This window comes from Zootoca vivipara, chromosome 12 (assembly GCF_965207765.1).
Source record: "Zootoca vivipara chromosome 12, rZooViv2.hap1.1, whole genome shotgun sequence".
NCBI lineage: Eukaryota > Metazoa > Chordata > Lepidosauria > Squamata > Lacertidae > Zootoca > Zootoca vivipara.
The window spans coordinates 26,586,225-26,601,830 of record NC_142595.1 but is presented as its reverse complement, the minus strand read 5'-3'; the positions used below and the strand labels follow the sequence as shown (position 1 = coordinate 26,601,830).

General features: G+C 41.7%; 1 protein-coding gene across 24 annotated transcripts in view; it reads left to right on the top strand.

Annotated features, from left to right (window-relative positions):
* The window catches only part of MAPT (microtubule associated protein tau), a 66,042-nt gene extending 50,864 nt beyond the window's left edge, over positions 1–15,178 (top strand). For 13 of the 24 annotated variants that reach the window (XM_035134936.3, XM_035134926.3, XM_035134934.3 and 10 more), the window contains 4 exons: positions 2,096–2,188; positions 7,476–7,557; positions 9,353–9,465; positions 14,695–15,178. In XM_035134936.3, coding sequence (XP_034990827.1) covers positions 2,096–2,188; positions 7,476–7,557; positions 9,353–9,465; positions 14,695–14,910 — 504 coding nt within the window. In that variant the 3' untranslated portion in view covers positions 14,911–15,178. Of the gene's footprint in view, positions 1–2,095; positions 2,189–6,708; positions 6,866–7,475; positions 7,558–9,352; positions 9,466–13,520; positions 13,651–14,694 lie in introns of those variants that run through there. The other 11 variants (XM_088655569.1, XM_035134932.3, XM_035134942.3 and 8 more) reach the window with 7 other exon arrangements.
* Positions 15,179–15,606: the final 428 nt, after the last annotated feature.

Below are 15,606 nucleotides of genomic sequence, written 5' to 3'. Positions count from 1 at the left end.
TGTGCATGCAAAGCAGATGATCTGTCACTGAGCTGTGGCCCTTCTCCTACATGAAGGCATGTTGGGGGCTAATGTGGGGAAGATAGTTGTATTATTCTCCCTTCCTCTAAAGTACAAATATCTTTCAGCAAAACTGTAAGGCTTCTTTATCAATAGCCAGACTCACTAGTTCCACTCTCTTGCATAGAGAGTTTGCAGAGAGGAAGGAAGAAAGTAAAGTGACATGGAATTAGGCCCACAGAGGGGCACAGAATCTGAAGCCACGTCTTCAGTTTGCTGCAGTACTGTGTTGCTCATAAGTAATTTCTATCTAGTTGTGGGCTCCTTCTAGTGCTACCGTACTACAATATATAGTCATTCTATGAAGGGTCGCTCTAAACTAAAAGGCTGGATTATTATGAGGCTGCTGCAGCCCAGGATAATTTAGGGATCTATGGTTTGTCCCATTCCCTGCACTGATGCAACAATTGCCAGACCTAAATATTCTGTATCTGCAAAACAATACGAGTAGTCTGTAGCTAAGGGACGTTCTTAGCTTACTGGTCATACTGGTAGCTTGCTTGCCTTGAAATTGTTAATTAATGTATGACCATTAGGGGTTGGTGGTTTTATTTGGCTTTATCTTAATGTCGTTGTAACCTACCCTTGGGCTTTATGGTGAGGATGAATAAGAAATACAGTAAGTAGATAGAGTGGTAACCATTATTGCAAATATAAACACCACCCACAAATTACCCAGATTACTTGACTGGGTGCTCAGCATCAGGTTTTTAGAGTGTGCTTTTTTCACTTACTTTTTACAGAGGAGCAACATAATGTCATCAAATCTTGTAACTCTTGTGTTTGCACAGACTTTTCTCAGACTATGGAAAATCTAGCAAGTGTAAATCACCTTAGCATTATTCTTGTCATATTATTTTTTTTAAGGTATGGTTTTGATGTTTGCAATGTTGTATTAGGCAGGCCTGTCTGTCTGTCTGCATCTGTACTTTGGTACACTTCATTATTACTTTTTTGATAGGTGTCATTGAAGGGTGGGGATCTCTTTTTTAAATTAGCACTATTTCTCCTTTATTTTTATTTATTTTTTTTTAAAAAACATTAGTATAATAGTGCTTCAACTTAAAATGGGTTTTAATGCAACTTTTAAAAAAATGTTTAAAAAAACATGCATGTTATTTGAATATTTGTATTGAGTGCCATTTTATCACTATTGGTCACTTCCCCCATGCTCACTTTAAAATATTTTTGTTCTAGTTTTAAGCATTTTTTTTTACAGTAATTATGTAATACTGTTGAAATTTTAAAAGCACTGAAGCCCAGTTTTTAAAAAATAGTATTCGAATTTATTTAAAATGGCTTGTTGTGTTAAATATTTGCTTCTCCAGCCACATGTCTATGCCATGCCCAAGTACTATACTGTAGTATATTCCTTGATGTGTGGAAACTCCGTTGCAGTTCTGAATGAGGCTTTCAGGGAGAGAGAGAGAGAACAACAGTTGGGTTAGGGTGCTTTCAAATTGACAGCCCTTTTTAAAGTCTGGTGAAAGTTTGACGTGCTTCCAAATATAATGGTTATTCTGTGGTGCTAGCAATGACTAGGAGGTGAATATGATTATCCTAGCAGCATTTACCATGTCAATGGACATAGCAGAAGAGAGAGCCATTAACTGCATTTATTATACACCACCCTTAACAGTAATTTACCCTGGCTGTCCAACCAATAAGCAAACACAGTTGCTTTTGTTTTACTTTATATTGTTCATATAAACACTTTGTTGCAGTCCTGTGCTAGGACGAATATCTCTGTATTAGAAATGGGGCAGCCTATGTCATGATTTTGTTTTGTTTTTGTTTGTTCTTTTAAACACTGTACTAATTTCAGGCCTGACTGTAGGACGTTCGCCACTGCGTAAGCTGAAATTTGAAGCTTCATCTTCAAAGCAAGGAACTGGCATTTGTCCCAAGGGAAAAGTCCCTTGCTTCTTTCTTTGTCTTAGATGACTGCTACAAAATGGGGAAAAAAATCTCTACTCGAAAGGATAATTGTGGATGTTAGCAGTTGTCACTCATATTCTTTTTCTGGCTATCAAAGGTGCAGGTGGTTAATAAGAAGCTGAACTTTAGCCATGTCCAATCCAGGTGTGGATCAAAGGATAATATCAAACATACCCCAGGAGGAGGCAGTGTGAGTACCTTCACACCATTCAATGCACTATAATAATCTAACTTATTATAAGTGGCATGACTTGTGCATTAACCCTGAAACACCAATGCTGTCTGTACAATCAGACAGCTATTGATGCTGTGTAGTGAATTAACCTGTTACCAGTGAAAATATGGCTTGATTAAAGCTCCAGCAGAGTTAGCTGTATGGAGATGTGCATTGAGCTAATTGGGTATTGAACTGGAGGCAATATTATTTAAGCGGCTGCCTTCTCAATACATAGTGTTCAAATTACCCCAGAAATTACACTTTCTGACTCAGATAGTTGATGGAAAATGAAGGTGCAGCGTGTATTGCAAATGGAAAGCTGATTAAAAGTGTGGTGTGTTCATGGACACATATAATCAGCATATATATATATATATATATATATATATATATATATATATATATAATCCAAATTCTTCATCAAGGAAGCACATGTTCCTTGTTTCCCCAAAATAAAATATGCAAATTAGATAAAATAATGAATCATTTCCCTTAGGCTTACTTTGCATAATTTATTTTGCTTCCATGTTACGAGTTTTCAGGGGAATTTTATTATTTTTAGTGAGGATTTTGGGAGCAGAGGGAAAGGCAGAAAAGGAAAGTGTTTAGTGTTCTGTATCTAGTAGAATTGAGGGGGATATGGGAGATATGGTATATATAGGATACAGGAGGGTCTTGCAACAAAATGTTGCAAGATATTATTACCTAATAGGAATTCTCTTGTCTAGATTTCCAGTCATGATGCTTTCCTCCAAAACAGTATAAGCTGTTAGGGGCTCAAGCAAGCCAATTCACTCTTCCCCTACACTTTGTGATTTTTTTTTGTTTATACAACTGATATGCAATGTTCAGTAGGTTCTGGTGACCACTAAACATACTTGGTGCTCACTGTGCCAATTGGGTGGGGTGGGGTGCTATCCCTCTTGGTTAGAAAAATGGTTTTCTTTTGTACTTCTCTGAACTTCAGGATTCTCTTAAGCAGGCTGGTACCTCTTTGTTGTTTCTCAGTGGCCCTCTTCTTCTGGCTCCATTTCTAAGTTTGCTATTAGAACAAGGGAAAATGGAGAGTAAGCACATGACGCACAAGCTCTGTCTGCTGATCACTGGCACGCCAGCCCAGCCCAACTCTGGTTTCTAAACATTCCTCTGCAACCAAGAAGAAATATGCCTTTCTAAAGGCTGAGTTTTGAAGGTGCTAGAATTTGAGCATCCAGGTCAAAAATTTAGGAGCGTGTAATACAGTCATGTGCTTGACACAGACAAATCAGGGTTGAGACCCTGAGAGTCATCTAGTCCAACCCCCGACAATGCAAGAATATTAGGTCCAGTCCTGACCGACTCTGGGGTTGCATGCTCATCTCGCATTATTGGCCAAGGGAGCCGGCGTATAGCTTCCAGGTCATGTGGCCAGCATGACAAAGCCGCTTCTGGCGAACCAGAGCAGCACACAGAAACGCCGTTTACCTTCACGCTGTAGCAGTTCCTATTTATCTACTTGCACTTTGACGTGCTTTCGAACTGCTAGGTTGGCAGGAGCTGGGACTGAGCAACGGGAGCTCACCCCGTCGCAGGGATTCAAACTGCTGACCTTCTGATCAGCAAGCCCTAGGCTCTGTGATTTAACCCACAGCGCCACCTGTGTCCCTTGACATATGAGACAGTAAACACCAAAATAGTACTGCAATACACCATCCTGAAGGTTGGAATGGCGTTCTTGTTCTATTTTTAGAGCCAGAGAGCAAAGACTTCTTTGTTTACAAAACAAATTGGATCACCCCAGGAAAAGCCTAGGCTGCTCCCCTTTTATTGAAAATGCTTCTTTGGGATTTATGTGATAAGTCCATGTGATTTATTTGGAGCAATTCAGACATTTCAAAGACACTTGGATCTTGAAGAGTTTCAGAGCTGATTCACAGTGATTAATAGGTTTATAGGTATCATTCCTTCCCTTTGCTATGATACTGGATTTGGATTCTGTGCAAAACAATTACAGTACTGTATTTCTATCTAGTACACATGAAGTCTAACCTATTGACCTTGGCAGGCAGGATGGAAATGTGCTCTCAGGTGAAGACCGTCTGCCTAGCAAAATACAGAGTTGAGCTGACTTCTATATGAAATATAAGCAGATTTTTACTGATCTATGCTTAAGATGTGCTGAACTAGGAAGACAGGCTGCACGTTTTGTCACAAGATTGAGTTGAAGAGCCTCCTGAGGTGCATATGTAAGAAGGGCCTACTATAGAACATAGCCAGAGAAAACAGGTGCCTGTTTGTGTGGTCTCTCCTGATACTTTTTCCTATCTATTTCCCCACCCTGTGCCGTATATATGTGTTCATTCTAGCACTAAGCTACGCAACACCAAATCCATGATTTCCCACTGGGTGCTTCTCATCCTGTGCTCAACAATGCATACCAAAATGTCTCTCCTTCCGTCACAGCTTTCACCAAATGCAAACAGATTAAAAAATACGATAAGAGAAATATGTTTACAGAGGAATCTTTGCGATGTTCAGGATAGTTTAGACTCATCTTTAAAAAGATTGGTGGGATCCCAGAACTCAGGCTGGTTGGAAGACCTATTAGGACAGCCTGCTCCAGGAGACTGATGGATCCTAAATGATTTTTCGATGGCTCTTGGGAAGAGTTTCCTTTCACCCAAACTGGGCAATTCTTCTGAAGGCCTCATGAGGCTAGGGGCTTGATTCACCCCAAATGCCCTTCCTCTCTTGGGGAGCTGAGCTAGCCCCTTCGTTTGTGAAGTTGGAAGGAATGAACCAATGGGGTGACTCTTAAAGTGGTAGTGATAGTAGACTTGCATTAATCTGATCAGCAGATTAGATACTGTACTATAGACTATTAGCATTTCATAGTACAATCTACTCTGTGGCCGCACTATTCTATCACTATTTTGCCAACTGTTCTGGCACTTTCTCGCAGTCAAAGGGCTGTTAAATCTTGATTCTTCTACAGATAGGAGGCAACTTGATAGTGGCTGTGACCAATATCCCGGACCCTTCTTGGGCAGAAATGTTTTTACCCATTCTGACTTAGATCCTACAGTTAAGGCAGAGTCAACGGAGAAATTTTGGTATCTGCTTGTTTTGAATACTTTCCCATTTGTACAGCCTTTGGATGTGGACATGATTTCCCCCCCCCCTTCTTTGTTTTATGTTGGTTTTAATGTATGTGTTATATATTGTTGTAAGTTGCTTTGAGTTACTTTTGTGAAAAAAGAAAAAAGCCACTAATAAGATACATAGAATTGGAGAACTGAGGCCAAGCCCTTGTATGCTTCATCTTTGGCCTTCTTCACTAACAAGACGTGCTAGAGGGGAACTTTTGAATTGCATGATGGGAGTGGTAAAAGCCTCCTGCAGGTAGGTGTGGTCCCAGAAAACTTAAAAAGAGGTGTTGGCTGAGAGCAAGAAGGCACCTCTTAAACCTTACCTTAATCCCCAGTTTACTGGAGATTTTCCAATGTTCTTTTTTGAACAAGATGGCTTCTTAGTTCCAGGATGTTTTGGATGTAGGTGAGAATCCAGAAACGATTCTAACGGTTCGGAGTAGTCTTTCCAAGCACAGCATGGAAAGGGCCACTGAGAATTGAGACCTCTAAAATACTGCTTTGGATGACTGGGAGCAGGACGAAAATGCCCAGTGACCAGCTGGAGGGTTCAAGTTCAGGGGCTTGGAAGAGGTACCACCATCAGATAAAACAATGCTTGTTGTCTGAGAGGCTTACCCTGCAACCTGTTCAGCCATTGCAGGTTGCAGTTCTAAATGCTGAACTTTCCTTTGCCTGGTAGCTGAGAGGATGACAGGCACTTTGACACTCAGTCTGATTTTCAGCAGACTGCACAGGGATGGACTAGGAAGATACTGCCCCACCTACAGCCCACAAGAAACCCTGAATACCATTTGCCTCTAGTCAGATTGTATTCCTTTCCACAATGTCATTAATGCTTGTAACCCAATAACCACTAATTCAATTTTATCTGTACCTTTTGTGCATGTTGTACACTTGCTAGCTTGTGTATGCCATTCAAAGGTTCAGAAATGCTTTGTTTAAATACCTTAGTATTCCTCTCCCTGTACTGCATAGATCACTATTTAAGTGAAATGGTTCAATGTGTCACAATTGTGCTGTGATTGTAATTATTTTTAATAGAACATTCAAAGCAAGGAATATTACACACCCAAATTATGTGATGGTATTCATCATATCCAAATGAAGCTCTGAAAATTCAGTGCATATTTTTGAGGGCTGGGTAGACATCAGCAAATTTGATGAAATTTCATCAGAAGTTTCACTCTTGCTGTGAATGCATGCGTTAAGAAAATATTTCTGGAAAAAATTAATCTTTTCCACAGTGTGGTTTCAGTCTCCATGTTGTTTCAGATACCTTTGTTCTGTTGCAACATTTTGAAAAGATCCTTTTAGGAAAAAACCAACCCTTTCAATGCACATTGACTATTTCTGTTGTTTCAGTTTTTGTGGACATAAACCTTAAGTTTTACATCAGAAAAAGGTATTTAATTCTGTTTCTGTTTTTTTATATTTTCTCTGTAGCATATCTTATTTGATTATACCTCTGTCTGCTCACCCCCTTTCTCCCTCTCTCGCTTGAGCATCTTCCGTTCCCATTGCTTTCCCACCTCCTTCCTCTGGAGGTGTGATAGAGAGTTTGTGCATGCTGTGGAAATGCAATAAGGATAATGTTGACTATAGCCACATGTGGTGATCTTGCCGGACATTTTTAATCTTTGTAGATAAAAATGCTTACAAGTATAAAAGAAATGTCTTTTTCATTACCTTTTGAACAACTGCCCATTTTCTTAAATTCTTAAAATATTGGAACAAAAAGGTTAAATATAAATATATAGAACAGATTTATTATGAATTACTACAACAAAAATATGTCATACAATCTACTTTTCCTGTTATATGATGATCCTTGTTACTTTTATTTGAATTTCATAAAATCAATCAAAGAAAAAATATGCATGCCTTTGGTGGGAGATTTTGCTACAACGCGTGCTTTGACGTCACAGTTTCTGGTGAAAAACTTTCTTTCTGCCTGTGCTTGAATGATTAATCTTTTAGACAGCTTTTCAAACTGCATTTCTTCTCCAGTTGGGTTCCAGTGTGTCGTCTGTCTCACTTTTTCTGCATATCTTGGGGAGACAAACTATTTCAAGTTGAAATAAATTCCAGCCCCAAACATTCTGTGCACTTCTTTAATTTTGTCCTCACAGGTACAAATTGTTTACAAGCCAGTGGATCTCAGCCACATAACGTCCAAATGTGGTTCCTTGGACAACATTCATCACAGACCAGGTAATGGTGACTATATATGTTTTTTAAAAACAACAGTTTCTTACTGGACCTCTAAAGGGGCTGGGACCCAATAGCTTTTTTGTTCTGCTTTTTTGCAGACATTGACAAAGGAAAGGGGAAAGGAGGGAAAGAAGGACAATGATAGGTAGAAGAGGAAGTAATTACAACTGCGAAATGATAAAAGATAGTTTGCTTTCCATGTAAAGCTTGCCTCTACAGTGGTACCTCTACTTACGTTCACCTCCAGTTACGTATCCTTTGGGACACGTGCGTAGCAAACCCAGAAGTATTTTTCCGGGTTTTGTCGTGCATACCCCTCTGGATGCATGCACCTCGGGATATACACACCTCGGGATCCGACCGGAGCTCCGGAACGGATCCCATGCACAGAGGTACCACTATATTAAGTTCTGTCTGAGAGAGAGAAATGTTTGCAAAATATTGGAATTGATCATCTACATGATTTTTGTCAACTATTGGTTCACAGGGTTTTTCTAGAAAAGTCTAGATGCATGACAAAGATAACATAGTTGCATAACTTTTTAGGTTATTATAAACTTTATATATTAATGATTAATGGGTTAGTACTTAATAATTTCATGTGCATGCCTCTTACAGGAATGACTCCAAAAGCCCTCCTACAGAGGCAAACATGTTGGATAAGATCTTTGATCTCTGGAAGCCCTTCCTAGGCATGGTTCATGGACTTGAGTCCTCTGCCTGTACACATTCTGCTGTAAATTTGCTTTGGGGGAAAAACATTGAAGAAATCTGGATGCCACAGCAGATGCATACAAGCCTATTGGGGGCAACCATATAACACACACATGTTAGTACATACATTTGTGCTCTCTGAGCTATTTTGTCCAACCGGCTGGTACAGAAGCCAGTTGGCACCAGGCACAGTCTACCTGCAAATGTAATAGATAAGGCCTTTTGTTGCTTCCTTTGTTCCTATGGATGGAGGCCATGAAAGAGAAAGGGAGGGAGGGAGGGAGGGAGGGAGGGAGGGAGGGAGGGAGGGAAGGAAGGAAGGAAGGAAGGAAGGAAGGAAGGAAGGAAGGAAGGAAGGAAGGAAGGAAGGAAGGAAGGAAGGAAAGAAAGAAAGAAAGAAAGAAAGAAAGAAAGAAAGAAAGAAAGGGACTCTTTTTTAAAGAGTGGGTCTCATCAGACTGTTGATGGCACTTATCACATTGGTATATTAGGTACATATAAGCATGCTAGCATCTAATTTAAAGTACACCCTATAGTGGCATGTTCAACTGTTGCCATTTACTGTCTATACAAACTGAGTTGCATAGTCAAGTGAGCAAGCCACATACTGGTGACAGGTGGCAAACAAAACACCTACCTGACAATATTCCTTCTCTATAGCAGTAGCTTACACACTGAGCATCCACTAAGTTGATCCAAGATAATTTTTTCTCAAGCTCATCCAACCCAACATCCTCTTCTTTTCTTTTAGCTCTTGCCTACTAGTATTTCATTACTTTTTCACTATTTTGCAATTCATTCAGCTGGCATTATTCTGGACCAACTGCTTCCACTTCTAATGCTGAAAGGGATCATGGACATGTAGTAAAACTTGGATCAGTTTTATGAGATCAAAGTATATTAGCAAATTGTGTGGAACTTGCTGAGTTTTGTTTTTTGCTTTCTAGGCTGTAGAATTTATTATTTACTTGCACTAAACTCTGAGGATAACAGGCCAAATCCATCACATTATTTTCTCCAAATTTTGTACAATTTTTGTTTTGTTTTGTATTTGTTAACCTTGCCTTTATTTATCCTCTAGGTGGTGGGCAGGTGGAGGTGAAATCTGAGAAACTGGACTTCAAAGATAAGGTGCAATCAAAAATTGGGTCATTAGACAACATCACCCATATGCCTGGAGGAGGAAATAAAAGGGTAAGCATTCTTCCTCTTGCTGTTTTCTGTGCATGAGGGGAAAATCTCACCAAGGTAATAACAGGTACCAGCATCTTTCTCAAGCCCTGCCCCCCATCAGTCTCTGATGTTGCTGCTTTGAACCTTTGTTTTCCGCATGCATTTTCTGTATGCTTCTCTATGCTTCCTAAATACCTATTATGTTTGCCAGACTAAGAGCAAAGGGGTTATTGCTTAGCATCATTCCCCACTTTGTTCCAAAAAAGGGAGCTGCGACTAAACTACCCTGTTTCTCATATTTTAAGACATACCCATAAAATAAGCCATTGCAGGATTTTTAAGCATTCAAGGAATATAAGCCATACCCCGGAAATAAGACATAGTGATAGGCACAGCAGCAATGCCGGCCGCGGCAGGAGGAGGAGGAAAAAAATAAGACATCCCTTAAAAATAAGCCATAGTGTGTTTTTTTGAGGAAAAAATAAATATAAGACGTGTCTTATAATATGAGAAACACGGTATGTGTTAAATGCAAAATCACTTATTGGAGCTGTGATGCTGAGAGCAGAAAAATAGTGTGGGAAGGAGTGTTCAACCCTTTCCCCACACTGAACCCCCCCCCCCCCCCCGCCCTGGAGGTTTAAAGCATGTTTGTACATAACATGTGGTTAGTTCCTTAGCAGCTGCCCACAATGATGGCTGAAGTGGGCTAGGACTTGCCCTTCAGAAGAATTCTGTCCTTCCATACTCTCCAAGAGGCACCTGGGGATGCGTACAGACATACCTAAAAACAAAGCTTGTGGACTCTGAAAGCATTGCCATCATGTTATTGCCAGACAAACCTGTTGCTGAGTTTGGAGAAAAGAGAGTTGAAGCAAAAACTGACTGCAGTGTTTTGTGCCGAGCCCTGCTGAATCTAGTCCTGCATTGCATTCCCATAGTGGCCAACCAGATGCCTGTGGGAAGCTGCAAGCAGGCCCTGAATGCTACCATTCTCCCAACTTGTGTTTCCTGGCTAAACTAAATGAGAAAGGGAAGTTGGGTGTTCCCGCTTGTTAACTGGTAGGTTGGTGGGCAGACTTACTGGTGTGGCGGTCAGACAAGCACAGGGTGTGGGGTGGGGAGGTGATGCTTGCATGGGGCAGCAGCATGTTACGTCAGAGACCTCCTTCACTTCCCTTTTCTCATTCCTAGTTCCTTTTGTCATGTTTGGGTGTTTCCAGCTTTTCCTCGTGAGCCTGCCTGTTGGTAGACTGTTTCTTTAATAAGTGCATTTGCTATCTGCCAAGATCTTGGAAGGAAATTCCTCTCCAACTAGGGATATAAGTTAGGTTGGCCTTGCCTTTGGAGATACAGGAGAAGTTAGTCTTTCTAGCCAGCGATCCTACTGATTAAACAGAGGGAGCTTCACGGTAAGTTCAGTTTCGCCTTTAATCACACAGCTATATCATTGGTGCTTTACATAATTTTTTTAAAAAAGCAGAAAGTCTAAATCATGGGAAAGGGACAGCAATGAATGCGGTGTTTGCAATGGAGGTAAGTATGCCTGTTGATTTGCAGCATAAAGGAGGGGGAAACCAGGCTCACATAACTGGATAAATTAGCATGTCGGCTGCCATTTTTAGGTACGTCTGTATGTGCCCAAAGGGAGGCAAAGGTTTCAAATGGAGCAAGAAGAAGGAGGGGTCTTTGATTGCTTGGCTAAGTTTGCTACTACAGTCAAGACTGATGTCTGTTGCTGTGGTCTAGATATCATTTTCATAAGGTACACTTGAGGCCTTTTAAAATTTCACAAAGGCCCTGCCTTGCTCTCAGAAGGCCCTTCCCAAGTTGTGTTTTTTTAATTAAAGAAAGGGCCCATTGACCATTACCTGATCACATATTGCTGGTATCCAGGTTGCTGAGATATTTAATGTGGCAGAGCAGCCTATTCTGTCGGTCCCTCCATAGGATGCAAATACTGTACTGCCAACTGGAGTGGTCCTCCCAGGAAGACTGATAAAATGACGAATCAGCACAGTAATTCTGTTGAGGTGGACCTTCCCCATTGAGGTCATATAATATACTTAGAAGTTAATTGCACCATTAGTTGTTTTCCTTAGACCAGGCTTGCCTGCTTACGGTGCATCTGGGGATATCAAGTCCCTAAATCATTCCACTTCAGAATAGGATTGCCAGCTTTTCAGCTGGCCCCTATATGTGTGCCTTTAATAGTGGCTTAATGTACAAACATTAACAGGTGGTGATATTCATTTCCATGCTATGAAAAGGTTTGCCCACTGTTTCTGTGTATCAAGCTGCTGTTAAAAGCACAAGAGCAGTCCAGACTGGGTTATTTTTCCTCATAAATTGGCAACCCAGTTCAGGCAGCTTATGCACAAAGAGCCCTGGAGCTATCAGCAGGGAGGCATCATAGGTTTGGAGAGTGATTCACGTATACCAGTTAATTCTGTTTGTTTCTTTGTTTCTTTGTATTTGCCTCATCTGTTGTGCCTGTCTTGGGGAGGGAGGCTCTACGCACATGCATTTCAGCCCCTTCCTCTCAGATGCATCTCATTTTAGTAGCCTTAGAAAACTTTCTAGCTCTCATTGGCTCCTTCCAGTGAATGTGCTGGCTTCTGATGGAGGAACTTCTCCGCTTCCTTATCCTTCTCTCAGTGTCATTCATACATCTGAGCATCCACCTCTTTTCACTCCCCCTCTCCCCTCTTTTTCCGCATTTCCTGGACCACAGTTGGGCTTTTGTAGCTTATCAGAGAAGGAAAGCCTTGCAGGCACTGTGAGCATAAGTATGACTTTTGACCCACTTGGATGGCCCCATGCTCCAGGCACAGGAAGAGGAATCCATGAATGGCAAGCAGCATGATGAACATAGTTAAAGAGGGCAGAGATTTCATGAGAGTGAGAAGGTTTAATGTCAGGGATAGCACTGTCCTCTCCCCCACTGATTCCCCTCCCCAAGAGAAAAGTTTAAACTTTGGAATAGTTCCATTATTATATTAGCTATCTGCTCAGCCTTGGTGACCATTCTGTAGTTGTGCCCTGAAACAGCCAGGGCATCTAGAAGGAATCATTTCCTGTGATAACAAATTAGGCTAATGAAGTGAGAGCATCTGTTTTTCTTGGGAACAGTAAAGAATATGGAAAACACTACAGAGGTCCTCTGCTTTAGTAGCATCCTTGCACCAGCCGTCACCAAGCTATGTAACTTCATCTCACAAGAAGTTGTTGCTTTAAGCAAAAAACCCTGCTGTCGCCACCTGATAAGAAAGAGGAGGGGGATGTAGACTCTAGATATCCATGCCTCTAAAGACTTCTGCTTCTACAACTGTGGAATGGGGGTCCGCATAAGACCCTAGCTACCCCCGATCATTTGCTGGTGTTCCTGGGATTGCTTAGGGGTCTGGGAAGACTCCTGGCTATCTCTAATGTAGTGGCACAAAGGCTGTAAACGGAGTTCTCTTTCCTCCGCAGAGCCCTTAGCACTTAAGCAGTGAGTTGAGTAGGAGGGCCCAGGTGCAAGCTCCAGCCACCCCCTCAGCACTTCTGGCTAATGAGAGAGGAGATCCAGAGGATAAAGGTTGTATCAAAGTTAAGGCCTTCTGAGAAGAACTAATTTTTTATTTAAGAAGGCACCTATGGTGACAACAGTAGCATACAAGGGCAAGAATGAACCCTGCTTTTTTGGGAAGGCAGAGTTAAGATTGGAAACTGGACAAAGCTTTCTTCCCCACTAGAATTATTTTTTGGTAAAATCATTTGACTCTGCTTTCCAGAAGAGGAGTTAACCCATGCCTGTATGTTCCACTCTGCTGACTGACAATGGCAAAATTCATCAGCCATCTGCTGAGTGGTATGAGACATATTGGGAGTGCACACCATCTTTATTCCCTAGCTCTTGCATTCTCCATCTCTGGTTCCTGTACCTTCTTCTGCACGCTGCAGTTATATTCCTGACGCTTTGTCCTCCTCCAATTCTATATGTCCCTCCCTCCCCATTGAAGATTTTTGGTTTCATGTCATCTTATTTGACGATGCTACTTTGCATCCCACTGACCTTCTCCACCCACATGCAGAGAGAGAAGGGCAAGGAAGACACGAACGGTGCTCAAAACTGCCCCAATAAGACTGGGCCTCCTTCCCCCATCACGGAGCCCTCCATCCCTGAGGAGAGCCCACTCCCCGACTTGCACCCATGTGATGCCAGTAAGTAGTTACCTGTTCTCATGAGCTTTGTGAGAGCTAGATGGGAATCAGATACCCAGAGCTTGGAGGGTGGGGGTGGGAAGGCATCATACTAGTTTTCTCTGATTTTGTTAGATTGAAAACCTGATGTTCTGTACTAACCCTAGCAGCTTAATGTGAAAAAACCCCTGTACTTTAAAAATATTTTGGACTACCAGACTTCTATCACCATCTCACCTATCTGCAGTCTAGTGGCTGCTGGGCATACCTGCCAAGTTGCTGTCAGAGAAATAAGGGACCGGGCCGGAAATAGCAGACTGGAAGTAGCGCTGCCGCCATTTTGGAACTGGGCGGAGCATGCTCAGAAGTGACTTTTGATGCTGCTTTGCCCAGTTCCAAAATGGCCACCGCGCCAGAATAAATCGGGAAAAAACAAAAAAAAACCATTTTTTCAGCTAGGAACAGCTGGAAAAACAGGGATTTCCCGGGGAAAACTGGAGACTTGGCAGCTATGCTGCTGGGATCTTTCATCTGGCATGGTTTCAAGATAAGGGATGCCCAGTTTGATAGGAGACTCGACTTCTTTGCCTGAAAACATTCATAAATGTATTTGGATAGGTCACCTTTTCATAACATGGTACTACAATTCTGGGAGAAGCTGCTTTTGAAAGAAGTTCACATTTTTGTATGTTCCATTTCATAGGCTCATAGCACACAATATGCATACAACTTCTGTCTATAGATTGTATAAAGCAATGTAGGATTCCTAGATCAAGGAAACAATAATTTTAAAAAATGTCAGCCAAGCAAATGGGTGGGACTGCCCTTCTAACAACACATTAAAAACTGAGAGCCTGGATTTTCCTAATTCTGAGCATACATCAGTGTTATGCCAAAGCAGCGGCGATGGGGAGAAGAGGAGCTGCGGCTGAATGAACCACTTTGGCATACCAGTCAAACGCTAGTGAAGGTATAGCTGAAGTGGGTGGTGGGAAAACAGCACCAACTCCCTCCACTTTTCCCTGTCCTACTCTTGTCCTGACCTGCCGATGTCTCTCATTCCAGATTGAGAGCCACAAGCTGACCTTTCGTGAGAACGCCAAAGCCAAGACTGACCATGGAGCTGAAATTGTCTACAAATCACCCACTGTATCTGGAGATGCCTCCCCACGGCGCCTTAGCAACGTCTCCTCTACTGGAAGCATCAACATGGTGGACTCCCCACAGCTGGCCACATTGGCCGATGAAGTGTCTGCTTCTCTGGCCAAGCAGGGCTTGTGATTGTGTTAAAGCGGGTGGAGAGAATAAGAAGAGAAGAATCCACTCTGGCCTTTCTTCCTCTGTTCCGTTTTACATCTTCATTCCCCACCATTCCTTAATTTATTTCGTTTTTTATATTAATGGGCTAACTCTTTTAACCTGGTTCCCTGTCCCCCTTGCCATTTATTCATCTGTGGTCTCAGGATTTCAAAATTAGTAACCGTGTGAAAACAAAGATTTCTTACTATATCTCAGTCTAGAGAAAGACATCATTTCACCACTTGCTCCTAAACAAAAGGAAATGTAAATTTTAGGAAAATTTGTGCTGCATAAGATATAAGCTTGAGAAAGAGGATATCTGCCTCTGTTGATGAGCAGCAGCTAATCAAGTTTGTCCCCATGAACAGAGAAAAGAGCCTATATTGCTGTGGGATTGTTTAGTAAGCTCCTTCAAGAACACCTGCTGTTTTGCATTTTGTTACAGGTATGTGAGATAGCCAAGTCTAAAGCAGATATCAACTGCATACACAGGATTTGCAGTGTGAAATATCCCCTACTTTAGTCCTCAGGGAATTAGTCTTCAGTATCTCATCTTTGCAGGGAGACATGTTTCTATGCTGGAAAGGGGGCAAATGTCCAATTTGCCACAGGCACATGCCTTTTATTTTAAGTTTTCTTGAATGGGGTTTGGCTAGAGCCATACCATTGCATGCAAGG